The 17,489-nt window shown below is 38.1% G+C and overlaps 1 protein-coding gene across 1 annotated transcript in view; it reads right to left on the minus strand.

Annotated features, from left to right (window-relative positions):
- Positions 1-17,489, minus strand: part of RP1 (RP1 axonemal microtubule associated) — a 217,828-nt gene that overhangs the window by 51,759 nt on the left and 148,580 nt on the right. The window contains exons 38-44 of the mRNA XM_062633144.1: positions 17,220-17,371; positions 14,067-14,145; positions 12,389-12,520; positions 11,712-11,893; positions 10,607-10,693; positions 6,842-6,974; positions 5,336-5,475 (exon numbers count right to left, since the gene is read on the minus strand). Of these exons, the coding sequence (XP_062489128.1) occupies positions 5,336-5,475; positions 6,842-6,974; positions 10,607-10,693; positions 11,712-11,893; positions 12,389-12,520; positions 14,067-14,145; positions 17,220-17,371 (905 nt within the window). The remainder of the gene's footprint in view (positions 1-5,335; positions 5,476-6,841; positions 6,975-10,606; positions 10,694-11,711; positions 11,894-12,388; positions 12,521-14,066; positions 14,146-17,219; positions 17,372-17,489) is intronic.

Below are 17,489 nucleotides of genomic sequence, written 5' to 3' on the forward strand. Positions count from 1 at the left end.
ATTGCTGCTTTGGAGACTGAGGAAATTGAGCAGCTGTCCACCTTGCCTGGTCTCTCAGAAGATCCCTCTGCTGTGGGGTTGCTGAAAGTTGAAGAACAACAAGTGCCAATTGCGACCACAACAGTGCACCGGCGGCAATATCGCACCAACCGAGACTCCCTGATTCCCATCCATCAGCTGATCCGTAGACTGGAGAGTCAGGGGGTGATCAGCAGGACCCGCTCACCCTTCAATAGCCCCATATGGCCAGTGCGAAAGTCTAATGGAGAATGGAGACTAACAGTAGACTATCGTGGCCTGAATGAAGTCACACCACCATTGAGTGCTGCCGTACCGGACATGCTAGAACTTCAGTATGAACTAGAGTCAAAGGCAGCCAAGTGGTATGCCACGATTGATATTGCCAATGCATTTTTCTCAATCCCTTTGGCCGCAGAGTGCAGGCCACAGTTTGCTTTTACTTGGAGGGGTGTCCAGTTCACTTGGAACCGACTGCCCCAGGGGTGGAAACACAGCCCTGCCATTTGCCATGGACTGATCCAGAATGCGCTGGAACAGGGGCAAGCTCCAGAACACCTGCAATACATTGATGACATTATTGTGTGGGGCGATACAGCGGAAGAAGTCTTTGAGAAAGGGAGGAAAATAATCCAAATCCTGCTGAAAGCCGGTTTTGCCATAAAACGGAGTAAGGTCAAGGGACCTGCACAGGAGATTCAATTTTTGGGAATAAAATGGCAAGATGGACGTAGACAGATCCCCACAGATGTGATCAACAAGATAACAGCAATGTCTCCACCAACTAATAAGAAAGAAACGCAAGCTTTCTTGGGTGCAGTGGGGTTCTGGAGAATGCACATCCCAAATTACAGTTCGATTGTAAGCCCTCTCTATCATGTGACCCGGAAGAAGAATGATTTTAAATGGGGCCCTGAGCAGCAACAAGCCTTTGAGCAAATTAAACGCGAGATAGTTCATGCAGTAGCCCTTGGACCAGTCCGGACCGGACCAGATGTAAAAAATGTACTGTACACTGCAGCTGGGGAGAACGGTCCTACCTGGAGCCTCTGGCAGAAAGCTCCAGGGGAGACTCGAGGTCGACCCCTCGGCTTTTGGAGTCGGGGATATAAAGGATCTGAGGCCAGCTATACCCCAACTGAGAAAGAGATACTGGCAGCCTATGAAGGGGTTCGAGCTGCTTCGGAAGTGATTGGCACTGAAGCACAGCTCCTTCTGGCACCCCGGCTGCCCGTGCTGGGCTGGATGTTCAAAGGCAGGGTCTCCTCTACACATCATGCAACCGATGCTACATGGAGTAAATGGGCTGCACTAATTACACAACGAACTCGAATAGGAAATCCCAGTCGTCCAGGCATTCTAGAAGTCATCATGGACTGGCCAGAGGGCAAAGATTTCGGAATGTCACCAGAGGAGGAGGTGATGCGCGCTGAAGAGGCCCCACCATATAATAAACTGTCAGAAAGTGAAAAGCAGTATGCCTTGTTTACTGATGGCTCTTGCCGTATTGTGGGAAAGCATCGGAGATGGAAGGCAGCTGTATGGAGTCCTGGACGACAAGTTGCAGAAACTGCTGACGGAGAGGGTGAATCGAGTCAGTTTGCCGAGGTGAAAGCCATCCAGCTGGCCCTGGACATTGCTGAACGAGAAAAGTGGCCAGTACTTTATCTCTATACTGACTCATGGATGGTGGCAAATGCCCTGTGGGGGTGGTTGAAGCAGTGGAAGCAGAGCAACTGGCAACGCAGAGGTAAACCCATCTGGGCTGCTGCACTGTGGAAAGATATTGCTGCCAGGGTGCAGAACCTGGTGGTGAAGGTACGTCATGTAGATGCCCATGTACCCAAAAGTCGGGCCACTGAGGAACACCAGAACAACCAACAAGTGGATAAAGCGGCTAAGATTGAAGTGGCTCAGATGGACTTAGATTGGCAACATAAAGGTGAATTATTTTTGGCCCGGTGGGCCCATGACACTTCAGGCCATCAGGGCAGAGATGCAACATATAGATGGGCCCGTGACCGAGGGGTGGACTTAACAATGGACACTATTGCCCAGGTTATTCATGAGTGTGAAACATGTGCTGCAATTAAACAAGCCAAGCGGTTAAAGCCTCTTTGGTATGGAGGACGATGGTTGAAGTATAAATACGGGGAGGCCTGGCAGATTGACTATATCACACTGCCACCAACCCGCCAAGGCAAGCGCCATGTGCTTACCATGGTGGAAGCAACCACCGGGTGGCTGGAAACATACGCCGTGCCCCATGCCACTGCCCGGAACACCATCCTGGGCCTTGAGAAACAGATTTTGTGGCGACACGGCACCCCAGAGAGAATTGAGTCAGACAATGGGACTCATTTCCGGAATAACCTTATAGATATTTGGGCCAAAGAGCATGGCATTGAGTGGGTATATCACATCCCCTACCATGCACCAGCCTCTGGGAAAATCGAACGGTACAATGGGCTGTTAAAAACTACCCTGAGAGCAATGGGTGGGGGAACTTTCAAGCATTGGGATACACACTTACCAAAGGCCACCTGGTTGGTCAACACCAGAGGATCTGCCAACAGGGCTGGCCCAGCCCAGTCAGAACTGTTACATATTGTAGAGGGGGACAAAGTTCCCGTGGTGCATATGAAGAATTTGCTGGGGAAGACAGTCTGGGTAATTCCTGCTTCAGGTAAAGGCAAACCCACTCGTGGGATTGCTTTTGCTCAGGGACCTGGATATACTTGGTGGGTAATGCGGGAAGATGGGGAAGTCCGATGTATACCTCAAGGGGATTTGATTTTAGGGGAAAACAGCCAGTGAACTCAATTGTATGCTGTTGCCTGCTGTGTAATGCTTTCATAGCCCATCAACTAGATGTCTCCAGGTCACCAGCGACTGGCCCTGACTTCCCTCCAGCCATCATCCCAACAGAGAATGAACTTTGAACATCATGGACCGAATGGACTCGGCAGCATTATAGGGATTGGTCCATGCACTAAGAAAATGATTTTTCCTCTTGGTCTGTATGTATATGGATGTATATATGTGGGAGAGCGATGGTGTATTGAAAATGTGGGATCTGAGCACGACGTGAATGGTATGGAATAAGGGGTGGATAATGTCCTGGGTTCCGCAGTAGCAGTCATGTTTTTCCTTTGTGTTAACTGGTACAGTGCTGTGTTTTGACTTCCAGTTTGAGAACAGTGTTGGTGAAGCCGATGTTCTCGGTTGTTGCTAAGTGATGTTTACCCTGACCAAGGACTCTGTGAGGCTCATGCTCTGCCAGGGAGGAGGGGAGGCTGTGAGGAAGCAGAGACGGGGCGCCTGACCCGGGCTAGCCGGGGAGGTATTCCATACCACAGCACGTCATGCCCGGGGTGAGGGGTAACTGGGAGTTACCCGGAAGGACAGGGGCTTCCGGGTGGAGCTCGTTTCTCTTGGCCGGTGGTATCGTATTCTCTTCCCTTGTTATTTTCCCTTATCATTGTTGTAGCTGATAGTAGCGGTGGTGATTTGTTGCTGGACTGTTTTTGTCTCAACCCGTAGGAGTTGCACTCTCTCGATCCTCCTCCCTGTTCCTCCGGGAGCGGGGAAGGGGAGAGCCCCGGTGCGGGGAGGCAGGGGGGGGAGACGGACACGGACCTCGATTGTTGTCAGCTCGGCACCACTCACTGGGAGTGAGTGAACAAGCTACCTGACTGGGTTTAAACCACGACAGCATAATAATTTTACTAGGTACTAGGACAATATTATTATTAATTTAGCACTATGCTATTGCCATGGAAAGGAGAGATTAAGTATATTTTTAAAAGAAGTATTTAATTTTCCTTAGTATTAAATGAAAAGGGAAATAAATTAAATTGAAATACATATGCTCTTTTCATTTTTGCCTAAACTATAGGTTATCTTCATTTTATGGTGGGAAATGAAAAACACAGGAAGGTAAAATGATACATTCAGGTCATCAGGTGAACCAGTGACTGAGCTTAGAAATTAATGTAGGTGTCCTGCATTGAAGTACTTTATATACTATATCACACAGCCCATTTAGAGAACAGCTGTCTGAAGATGGTAGCTAGAGCTAAGCTAATACAACTCTGACAAAGAACTAAAAAGAGAACCAGAGGCGGTTATGGCAAAGTTTTTAAGAGGTTGAGAATGTATTACTGAAGAATCGGAAAAAGATACAGGAAAGTGTAAGAAGAATGATTAAAGAGACGTTTTTCTAGACAAGGAACAATGAACAATCCAGCAACAAAAGAAGTGCACAGAAGATAGAGGTCTATAAAAGCAAGAACAGCAAAGAGAAGGAAAAAACATTCACTGTTTCTTCCAGTAAAAGCAGGGAAAGCAGATGAAAGTAGTATGTGCAAGCTTTACAGAGGTTGCTGACCAAGTACAGTCCATACTACAGCAGGAGATTGTGGATGCTCATTACACGTTTAAAAAGAGTTTACACAAATTCGTGGAAGAGACCATATCAATGACTATGGAACAAAAGGATGACATGGTTAGTTTCTGTGTTTCTAAACTGAAGAAAATATTTTGACAATATAAAGATAATGATAGAACTGTTTAATGGCCAGGCTCGGAAAGCCATGGGACAGATTGCTAGGAAAGCTACGGCATGTCAGCCATGAGAGATATGAATAAATGGTATGCAATAAGTATAGAGGATTTACTTTATTGTACACGATCAATTGAGCTATTGAAAGGTCTTTTTAAACCCTACCTATTCATGTCTGTCCAGAGTCCAGGGTATGTGCCAAGTGTTGCGTAGATATAAACCTTTATTTGGTAATTACCAAAGGTTGACCAGAAAATCTCTCCTAGTATTTATCTTGAGCAGTCGCAGCATGCTTAAAAGCAGCTTTACCTGTTTGCAATTCTTTATTTAAATGGATTAACTAACATATACTAACTGACACATTTAAAATCTTTCAACTGCATCTAGACAGATCTTTTAAAAAAATGTCTTTTAAAGGAGCAGTCACAGGAAACAACACTGATATTTCCATACCAGCTTCACAACTGAAAATTAAGCCATGGATTTTCATGTATCATTAGGTTCAATTCCAGTTTCTAGGAACAGTTACTGATAGCTTGTGTGTTTTAAATTTACTCGTACTTGAACTATTCCTAAACCATAATCCCAATTCAGGTAAAATGTCTATACTTTGTAAGCAACACATCTTTTCCACAGGTTACCATGGTGTAACAACGATTATATTTGATAATTGAAAAGAAATACGGAATTGGAAGAAAGTAATAAAATAAAACACATTAAGCAAAGATGTAAGGAAAATAAATCAGTACTAACCTGTCCACTTTCAAAATTCAACTGTTTTAGTCTCCTTTTGCAGGAGTCTCCCTGTTCTCCAAATACTGTGATAAATACATCTGCATCAGTCCCTGATGCAGGCAATGTTCCCGTATGAACACTGATCGAGTAAAGAACTTCTGTCATGAAAAATCAGTGACAAAAGACATTATTAAATCAGACTATTTAGCAATGTAATTTCCAAACATTATAAATCAATTTATTTTAGGTAAAGGATTAATTTCAAGATCAAGGAATGAAGTTATAGTGATTGACATTAATGTTCTGCCTGAGTTTCATATAGATTGCTAGCTAACTCACTACAGCAAAGTATAGCATTAGAAAGTAAATGACCTTTATGAATCAATGCAATGATCCATTCTTACATTACAGAAAAAGAAAATGTACTAGAGACTTATCCACCGGTCACTGGAATCAACTAAAAGAAAGAATCACACTGATTGTATCAGGCTTTGTCAAAAGCTTTGAATTCTCATAGGATTGAAAGGTCATAATTTGAGTTAGGATATATCAACTCTAACAATATTTTATCAAATTAAAAAGCACAGATTTAACAGATGAAATGTGCTTTTTTGTTCTGGATCAGCTGAATTCTGGTTTAGTCGCACATTTTGATAATTACGGCCAATATTAATTAATATGTTCAGCAAAAATGCCTCAACTATTTATACAGATATGCATTGCTATTACTATTCTTCACCACAAAGGATGGCTTGCCATGACTTTTGGCTGATAAGTTATATGGTACATATTCCTTGAGGCAGCATGACAGAGGTTTGTTTTTTTTTATGGTTTCTGTAAGGCCTATGAAGAATTAAATATTATAATAGACAGTTCAGATATATTTCCATTTGCAGTCTAGCCTTCAGTCAGATATTAAATGCAAAAAGTTTTAAATATTTTAACCAAGGCTTCTGTTCATAGAGTATAATGAATAAGAATTCTTTTCTAAATATTTTATCGAATGTAATCAGAACAAAAGAAGATGTTATATTTTGGATACAATGATGAAATGAAACAGAGCTTCTGGGGCAGAAGTAGGGCTTGAAGAAAACCTCAAAAAAAAGATTGTTTATCCTTTTTTGATTCATGCCATTATGACTTTGCACATCCTTGTTTAAAACTGATTTAGTCCCTCACTGATTGTAAATCAGATGTTTTTAAAAATTTCAATGGAAATGTACTAAATGAGCTTTGTGCATTTTTCAGGCTTCCATATTGCTGCTTATCCTAGTGAAAATAATGCATTATAGTTGTTTTAAAACAGAAAAAATTCTTAAGCAATAACCGTTATTAAAGACCACACAGCTTATGCAGGTATATTGAATGAATTTTTTAAAAACAATTTTGAGTGGCTTTTTTTAAATATATATAAAATTCTTTGCAATCTTGCCAATTGTGTTAATTCCATTAAACAGGTCACAACTCTGTGTGTGTGTGTGTGCATTTGCTTATCTATTTAATTTTTTTAGTTCAGCAGCATACCCCTGAGTGGTGGCTTGTCTGGTCTGACTGCTGCTAGTTCTGTCACAGTCTCATATCCACCTTCTCCAAATAGATACTGAGCTTCACTGTGAAAGCTCAGCTCTTGTTTAGTGTCCAGGTCTTTCAGCAGAAGCTGCAGGCAGAATCAGTAGAAAAATAATTTATGTGAATTATTTCATTTCTGATTTCTATCCCAACAGAAACAGACATTTTTTCCTATTATTAACACCTGCTAACACTTTATTAGAGCTCCCTGATCCTGCAAAATAGCTACAGCAGCTGCTGCAAGCCGCTGATTCTGCAGCCTGATATTCACAGGTATATTCATCATTGCATATTGGCACAGGCGTAGGACCTATTTGTAAAGAACCAGCGAAGGATACAGATTAAATTGACCCATATACACTTGCAATTTCAGAATGTCAAATGAATACAGTTACATCAATCTTAATAGCATATGCCCATTTTGCAAATACATTTGTTTTGCTGCTTTTTATTTGTTTACATGTGAGTTGCTATATATCAGCTAGGATTTTCAAAGTTGGCAGAAATTAGGTGTCCAGTGGCCTTCAGGGCTCTGTGGAAATAAGTTATCTGAAAAATGAATTCCAATACAAGGTGTCAGCTTAGGCCCAGCTTCATTCCACCTGGCTTAAAATACTCAGTGGAGACTAAACAAATTAGGCTCCAAATATGCGAACTTAGAATCTTTAAGCCAACTGCCTTGGGAACCTAACTATCCTAGCTACTGAGACAGTCAAAGTGAGGATCAGATTCACCGGAGGGCAACTCAGGTTGTTAACTTCATACTAGGTCAGGTTATAAAATACAGAATAACAAACTATCAAACATATGCAGAAACATTTCTGGTAACTATTGCATGCAGGGTTGAACCTGATATATGCTAATGACTGCAAGTCTGCAGAAATTATTTCTTCAGCCTTTAGAATCTCTGTGTGTAGGAATATTGTACCCAAAACATTAAAAAGAAATCAAATTGAAACAAAACCTTGATTTCATCAAGACATTAATTAACTAAAATTCTTAAGCAGGGACTGCAAAATCACTGTGGTAACTTATTACCAGTACTAACACTAATGCCAGGAACAAAAGTCTGTGCCTCATTGCAGAGGAAACAGTGAGTATGGATTTCCTTACATAAACTTCAAATGCAAGCTCTGAAATGCGTAAGTATTTATAGAATTTAACTATGTAATTGAAATTATTAGGAATTTGACAGTTTCACTCTTGAAATTTTTACTATCTTGCCTTTGATTTCCTAGAAATGCAATGATAAGGCATTCTCCATTGCTGCTCATGCTTTGTGGCCAGGGGTTCACAAGATCAGGCACAAGGCTTTCAGATAAAAGTAAAAATTTCCCCATGACCATTTTCAGAATTAAACCATTAATTGCTGAATAAAGAGTGTTCTTCTTTAATAGTATTAAATTCCACTAAAATTATAGCCAGTTTTTTACCCATTTTTTCATTTGCAGTAACTGAATTTTCTCACACTAAATGTCTAACTTCTTCTCATACAAACATATCCTCCCTAACATCTATCAATATAAATATCAGTAAGTATCACAAACTCCTATCTGCATTAAAATTTGACTAAAGTTTACATTCATATGCAGGTAAATGACCTGTAGAAACTGGACTTATAAAAATGACATGTAAATTTATGCAGACTTTGGTCTTAAAATAAAATGTGCCTGACAAACTCTTGTTAGTTGTAAGATAACATCTAAATGCGAATTTCATCTCCAAATCATTTAGTGTTTCTATATTCTATATGAAAGTAAAATTTTTTTTTATATTCTATCTTGGAAAGGGCCAGAAACTCTATTTTTAAGCAAGAAAAAGCAACTCATTCTATGGTACACAAACCTTCAAAAGTTACAGAAGAGATATAATTTTAGCTCAGGTTACATTATTTTCTACAGAAGTGTGCAGGAAACCACAGGAGATCAACAGGAAAAACTTCAGTACTCTGAAGTTGCTGTAAACACCAAAATAGAGAAAATGGGGAGTGGCAAAAGGAATGTAGGAATTTTATTTCCCTTTTAGCCTTTGCAGTTTCATCTGTAATCTGTATTTTTCTGAAATTTCTGAAACTTTGGTTATTACCTTTTTCACCTAAGGAGAAGGCAAGGAAAAGAATTCTTTTCAATTGAGGCTGGCTTTGACCACTGATTCATAGTGAGCTTACACATACTCTCTGCCTCTTGTAGTCTATTTCTACACATCATCTCTTTTATTTTACTGCACTGTAAGTGTCCTAGTAAAGCAAAACCAAGTTGTTACATTTTAGATTTTGCTTCCATGTATAAATGATGTATAAACAGGCTAATAAATGAGTAATAGATGTTATAAGCATATTGCAGGCACAAGCAGTATATATTATTGTGGCTTATGTCGTTGTGGGTTGTAAGTGCATCAGTAGAAGAGACTACATAGGTCTATAGTAACCCTTTGACTTCTTGTAGTTTGCAACACTTTATAGCTACTAGTAAACCAATTATTAAATAACTTTTAAAGTATGGAAAAGCATAAACTAAAATCACTTAGCCATTTGCATAGGGTTATCTCTGAAATGAAAGCAGAAAGCAAGCTACTATATTTATGAATTTTCTGCCTTGTTTTGAGTCAGCAGTTCCTGAGTCTGAAATCATATATTACATAATCACACAATGGATATATCGAGGATAGCGTCAACATGTTGGATGCTTTGTCAAATGGCCTGGAGATGTGTGTTTAAAACAAAACATTAATTTTTGTTACCTGTTCTTTCCATGCTTGTAGTCTAATCTGAGACTACAAAATTAGCTGACAAAGAACACATCTGGGGAGAAAATACGAACAAGATAAACTTCCCCTCAATTCTTAGAGCTCATAAACCCAGACTTAATGTTCTTCTGAGTACCATAAACCCATTCAAATTTTAGAATGGAGCACAGCTGTCTCTAGCATTTGCCATCGGAACAGTTTCAGGATTGTTTATTCATTTAGAGAATCACCCTTTGCTCTTTTAAATCCATAACAGGCTTAAGGTACTGTGTGGCCCAGTTCAGAAGAACATTCTTATACTGACTTTTGAATAATTCAGTGCTAAGTCCACAGTGCTTTTTGGCTCTTACCTATAGGCAGAGCTCATTGAGACAGTTTTTCTTTGCATTAACCTTCAAGTTTAAGTAGTCCCCCCAAGCCCAAGTATTATCAGGCCCACCTTATATTCGGTCTTTCTAGCTACGCTGGGAAAAGGTAGACATTTACAATCTAGTTGAATTATAAAGATTGACAACGTTAATTCATTTCTCCAACCCTTTTTATGAGAGAGCCTAAGTATGTATTAAACTACAATCAGATGTTTAAGGCTCACTGATGAGTGTGTTGCAATGAATAAATACTAAAGGATCAGCTTAATCAGTTTCCAAAAGGTGGTTGCTCTGTGTCAGGAGACTGCTGGTATTTCTTGGGAGGGATTAACATTTCTTAACATCAGCAGAAAATGTTGCCTTCCGTGTCATGACAAGGATCTGCACATCAGTAAATAGGCATAGCTATATGCACTTCAGCAGGTGCAAACAAGGTAGATCTGCCCACAAAGAGATCTGGAAACTGTCAGCAATCGTCTGTAGATAACAGGTAAGTGAGCCAAAAGATGCCTTGTTAGTGTGCTGCAAAACTAACAACTATCTCTCAACAATATTTACTGGTATTATGAAGAATATTACAAGTTTATATGTAGTGTATTTAGCATACCTTATGAAGTTTAATTCCTCTTTCCAAGCACGGACCAGATAACACAAAGGAAATTTTTGTTATATCTCCAATATCATCAACAGTCAACTGTTAGAAAAATAAAGGAAAAATAAAGTATGTAAGAATCTGCATGACACTCTTTAAGCTCAGGTAAAAAGACAAGTAAAGTAAGTAAAAATACTAGTCAAGGACATTAATGTTAAGGTGCGGAAGTCCCATTAAGATTGCAAGTTAATTTGAAGTGCCATTTGTACCACAATTTATGTTTATTATTAACTGAGAGAATTGGCTGCAGAGACTAGGCCAACATATGAGAAGCAAGGAAATGTATGACTGATTCTGTATTTCCAAACCAAAACACATTACTATTCTTTTCTGTCACTTTCCTATTTATCTCCTCTCCATCACATCTTTATTTTCAAACTTGAACTGAAATTTTGAACACAAGATGATTTTTAGCCCTGGCTATTGGTTCTGTTCTCAGTTACTTTAGTGATCAAAAGAAAGGATGACTGGTTTCCACAAGTTGTATCATACACTTCTCCTTGTATCTTATCACCTTGCAGCAGTTGAGCAAGAGATGTTTATATTGCCTTTCTGCAAAAGCTGGATGATGACTTTTTTTTTCCCATGTTTAAGAATAAAAACCTTTTGAAATCATGACCAAGGTTCACACACCTGTCCAGAAGCTGTCATGAATTTCATGTGCAAACTACAGAACAGATATTTGCCCAGGCCCAAGCTCATTGTAAAGACGGACAGCTTCTAAGTAGTGAAAATGTATTAATTGAGGTCTGAGAAGCAGAACATAAAGGAAGTGTGGAATAGATTTGTTATTTATTGCCTTACTGTTGAGGCCTACTAGTCTTAATTCAAAGTTATTGAGGCTTTCCATGTCAAAGTTGGCATCTGCTCAAGAGAGCTTTCATAAGTGATATGTATTAGCCCACACCTGAGATCTCCAAGTGCTGTTTATTTAAGACATGGAGGTATAAACATTAACTTTGACAAATAAAAAATCATTCCACATAACTTCATGTACATTGACTACAACTCTTATTGAAACAGTTTCATGAGATTTGTGTGAAATAAAAAAGAAACTGACCAAAAATGGACTATCATTCAGATTCTGAACTTTCTGTGCAGTGGATTTCCCTTTTCTTCCAAATACAACAACTTGAATATCAGGAACATTTTCTGGTAGTTGTGTGCAGTGCACCCATGTTTGCCATCGTCCCCTGCTTTTAGTATCAAAATTTTTCATGGGAAGAGGTGCAACAGATGTTTCTGAAGGAAAACAGACATACATTCAGATCCATGTCTAAGTTATAAGGCAATATAACCCAAAAGATACAAGATTTCTTTGCCTGGTAGTGCTGGATCTAGCACAGGCAAGTCAGGCAACAAAGCTGCAAACCCCTCATTACTCATTTTAACCCAATGGAGGTGTAGAAAACCAAGCCAGCTGCTTCATGAACCCATGTCACACTCATGCATAAGCCATGTCTATCTTTTCTGTATTACTCTAAGGATGGGATACATGCTGCCAGAGAAGGCTCTTTCAGTACTACAATTCATTTCCATATTCTGCATCTCAGGCATAAGTTCCTCCTCTTTGTTTATAGAAAGCATGATTCACCTTGGTCCAGGCCCCTGCCCATCACCACTGGAGTACCAATGCTCAGTTCTGCATACATTGTGAAGCAGCCTTGCACTGGTTCTGGCCTGCTCTGCCATGGAGTAGTGATTCATGCAGAAGAAAGACATTTCTGCTGGTATTACCTTTGAGTGGAATTGCCACTTCTACAAAATCTGTCTTGGAGCGTTTATTTATCCAGTCATTGTGAACAAAAACATGTGCAGAAAAAGGGTAGAACACTTCTTTTATAACAATTTTTTCCAGGAACCACTCATCTGATTGAAAATAAGCAAGGCATTATTAATTAATACCTTTTAAACAACAAAATGTTCTGTGTATGCAGTCAGAAGTTTCTATCTTTAGAAAATCAATGAATTTTTTTCTTTTGTCAACCTTCTTGTAGAAATAAGACTCTTGAAAATAAATTGGCTGTGTGCATATGTGTTTTTCTTTTTTTCCCTACACTCCAAAATATTAGACAAAGCAAAGAAGTCTTAAAGTTTTTACAGATTTTCTGAAATTGAACATAGGGATATATTTGATTTAATGACCTATTATTGTCCCAATGGATGGAAAAGCTCCTGTGTGAAATGCCTAGATACAAGAAGTCCCCCATAGGAAATTTTATTATCACTGTCCTAAAGGAAAAAAGGATCAGAAAATCCACTCAACACAACTTTCTTTCTGGTGCTGTTCTATGCTGTCAGATAAGCACAGCTGAAGGTTTTCCCTTGATTGAGACCATTGTTTTGGTTATCTGCAAACAAAGCATTTGAAGACTCAGATCTCTTTTAGTCTTGGTAAACTTGGTTATACTCCAAGCCTTGGAGAAGTCAATGAAAATTTTGCCATTCATTCTAAAGTTGCCATCTAGGAAATACATGAGAAATACTCTCCAAACCAGTTTTTCTGAGTTTAACCTACAGAGTCATCTTATGGTCATGTTTTATTGATAAAGATAAAAGAACAAGAGACTCAGCTTATCATGCTCTGGAACAATCTTATCGTTTTCAATCATCTACATTATCTGCAGAAGTAGGATATCTGCAGAATCTCTGCTCTGTTGCCTTTAAAAAAACAATAGGCCATAATTGTAGCCAAAGTATTAAAGAAAATATTGATTCATGATGCTCTTTGCTGTTGCTTTTTATTTTTAAGAAGTGAACAATTTTCTTTAACTCCAAAAGCTGCTGTGGAGTCGGAAGGAAGACAAGAAAAAATACTGCAGGAAGTGCAGCCTTTTTATCTGTCACTCAATCTCACATATGAACAATCCCTTAAAAAGAATATATTTCTCATGGGTTAGAAGAAAAAAACAAGCTATGAGGCCATTTCTTCCATGTTCCACTGCCATTCTGATGAACTGACTTTCTCTTATCTTTACGTAGAAGCACTGAATCCTAAAAAATTTTTTAAAATGAAAATGTCCATCACCTAAAAATAAAGAGGACGAAAATAATGTCAAAAATTGCAAAAGCATGATGCCATATTGCTTCCTGAAAAACAAAAACTTTGTTGACTGTAGTCATAAATATATAGTAACTTTCATGAGGAAAAGTTTCACATATCATTTTATATTGTTACACTTCCTAAGAATCCTTTGCACGTTTTAGTAAAACCCAGCTGGATACGTGATGCATATAATTCAACAGAAATAATGAAAAGCAGAAAATAGAGATAAATTTCAAATTTTCTAGGACTTCTAAAAAAACACTTGTGATTTTTAAACTTAAATTTAAGACATTTCTCAAGCTCTAGGATCTCCTAAGTCTGGTAATCTACATTATTATTACCATACATTAACTGAAAAACATTGCTGACCTTTTTTCAGACTCTTAAATCCAACAAGAACTTGGTTCAGCTTGCCGAGATTTACTGCTTTGATTTTGAAAATATCCACCTGCAATATGAAAATAATCAAAATCATATTTTAGTTAATATGTATCTGTTTTTCCTGGCTTCACTTGAGATAGAGTTGATTTTGTCCCTAGTAGTTGGTGCAGTGCTGTGTTTTGGCTTTAGTCTGCGAACAATGCTGATAGCACATCAATGTTTTAGTTGTTGCTAAGTAATTCTTACTCTGAGTCAAGGACTTTTTAGTCTCTCATGCTCTGTCAGTAAGGAGGAGCACAAGAAGCCAGGAGGGAGTGCAGCCAAGACACCTGATCCAGGCATTATGCCTTCCTCTCTATTTCCTATTATTATTTTTATAATACTAGTATAATTTACTTTTATTTCAATTATTAAACCATTCTTAACTCATGGGTTTTTATTTGTTTTCTAATTCTCTTCTCCATCCCACTGTGGAGGGGGGAAGTTAATTGAGCACCTGGGTAGCACTTAGTTGCCAGCTGGGCTTGAACCACAACACTGCATTTGAATATTTATCAGTTTAAGCCTTGTGTGTCTGGCCATTGTTTTGTATCTCAATGGAAGCAAATTTATCTCATTTATGCCACTCCATTGACTTTGAGTTTCATAATTAAACATTACATGCTATAGCTGATAGTTTCTTATCCATTTAATATTATGAATTATGAATTTCAAAATGCTGCTATGTTTAATAGGAAGTAATTTTGGAAACATCAGATACCCACACTAGGAGTAAAGAGTTCATTTCTAGTACCTTCATGGGCTGAAATAACCAAATCAGATCAATTATTCCTTGTGTTGAAAGTTTTGATCCAGAACCTAACTCCCAATGAAACGGACGAACAGTAAGGGTCTAATAATTCTGAAAATCTGAAGCAGTTTAATGTTCACTAAAATTCATGGTTAATTTAGTGGAATTAGGCAGGTAAATGGGAATGAAGGGAACAGTAGCTGGGAAGATTTTAATCACTGTGCTATTGGAATGGGGATTTTTCATTTAAGCTAACTCTATAAGAGGTAAATTTTTCCCCATACAGCAGACTTGAATGATGAATAGATGCCAGGGAATATTCTTTTTCTTCTCTAATGGAAATCTTTGCAGCATATTCATGTTCTTCCATATGCATGCCTGTCTTCTTTGTGCGCTCATCTTCCTTTATAATCAATGGGAAAACTCACATAAGTACGCACACTGACACTGAGAACACACATTGTTTAATGTGTGTATTTGTTGAAATGGGCCTTTTTGAACTGGGCCTGAAGGCATGAGGTTTTGAAACATACTATTCATGAACGGATTCATCTACATTTTTGGGAAACCGTCTTCAGAATAAAAACGCCACAAGTAAGACTGTTTTAATTCTTGTGATTTTATAAGCTATCTTTCCAAGACGAATTTGTCTTGGAAAGGTTACATCAAAAATGCAACTTGAAGACAAAAGTTGCAGACCCATCTGGGGCTTTGAAAACAAACAAAAAACTCTCTTGCATAGTTTTCCATAGTTGCTGCCAAGTACAATGACGTACCAAAAAAATCATGCTACCAGTAAAAACCATATTGACTACAAGAGTCAGCTAGAAAAAAAGAACAATAACTAGGAGCAGAGAATTAGGCATTTGAGGGCCAAGTGAAGCAAAGAAAACTGGGAGAGAATGAACATCCAAACAATTGCTACACAAAATTTTATCTATAAGAAAAAGATTAAGGTGCTATAGCTCAGGATATAGAAAAGCCCTTTGAGTTTCAGATGAAGGATTTAGCTTCCTGAACAGGCCTATTAAAAAACTGACACAAAATCTGGATTATACAAAAAAAAGTCCTTGTGAATTTGCAGATGAGCTATATTTCTACTGGAGTAAGTATTCACAGAAGTCAATTATATTGTACACATATTTTTCTCTACAAGTTTTATTCCTAAATAAAATTTAACATATATTTTTGCAAAATAAAGTCTTTATTTTCTTATCTTTAAGATATACTATATGTAACTATTTTATATATAACACCAAAAAGATCAATCTATAAAATTTCCTACATTACTCTTTAAAGCCATGAGTGCTACTATTCTGTCATTATTTTATGAAGTCTGAGCTGGCAGTTTTATCTGTTCTTGACAAATATGACATTGGACATGCATATTCTCTTCCATAATAGAGAAAGAAAATACAGGACTGCAGAGGACACAACGAATAACAAAGATTTAGTTTGGTTTGCATATAAAAAACATTGTGTCTTCTAGAACCTTTAGAAGTGAAAAACAAATAAAATAAACAGAGGCATTATTTTAGAATAAATGAAGCATATTTCAAGCAGATTTTTCTAAATTTCTACATCAGAGAACAAACCAATCGGGGTTGGCTGTCAGCAATGAAAAGTAGGCAGTCTCCTACCCTCCCCAAAAGAAGATTCCTATATACTTTGCTATGATTTTACGATTCCTTTAAAACAAAAAGTCTTCCAAACCTAAACGCAGAGCAAACAGTAGGGCCCAGTAAAGTATAAGCTAGACAACTCCTTTTGATATGAAATAGATATTTCCTCTGAACTGAAATTTGTTTTAGTACTTTGTTCTTATGGCAGTAACTACTCCAGGAATTACTCTTCTAGGAAAAGCTCTTTAAGCCTCAACAAACAAGAATATGATTGCAATGTTCAAAAGCTAAAATGAGTGCAAGACTTGAAACATGAAAAAAAAACAAAAAAAAAACTCTTCAGGAAAGTTAATAAGAAAAAATCATGGTCTAAAGTAAGTAAAGAGGCAAGATATCCTAGAGAAATATTAACAGTGCTTTCATAAACCCCTGACACATCCCTGGCCTTAAAACTATGGAATATTAAAATAGAACTTTTACTGTATATTTAGTCCAACTCAAAATTATTTCATCAGCTTAACTTTCACTGTTGCACAATGCTGATGATGCTTAAAAGCAACACATTACCTATGGAGACAATCACCTTTTAGTTACAAGAGAAAATTATGTCTATGTGGAGCACAAAACATTGGTATTTTTGATATACTGTCCATGAAATGCTCTATGTAAACAAAAGTTCTACCAAAAAGACACTCAGAGATTCAGATATATTTTTTCTCATTGTTTTACCTGCCCTCTAGCAAAAGCGATCACGCTGTTTCTCGAGTTAAGCCATCGTTTCCCCGAGTTGCTTTTTTCTCCTTGCACACATAGATATGCCTCACCAGTTGCATCCGCTTTCTTCAAGTCTCCCGTGTGCAAATGGACTGCATATTCTACAACTTCAGAAAAAATACAGATGCAAAAAGAAAAAAGTCACGAGTGCTCCTTGCCCAAAACCTGCATTGTCAATGGCATAAACAATTGACAGTTTCATCTGAATTCCACACTGTGCCACAG

This window comes from Pezoporus occidentalis, unplaced genomic scaffold (genome assembly GCF_034315485.1).
Source record: "Pezoporus occidentalis ecotype Australia unplaced genomic scaffold, CSIRO_AGI_Poc_V1 ctg4, whole genome shotgun sequence".
NCBI classification, from domain to species: Eukaryota; Metazoa; Chordata; class Aves; order Psittaciformes; family Psittacidae; genus Pezoporus; species Pezoporus occidentalis.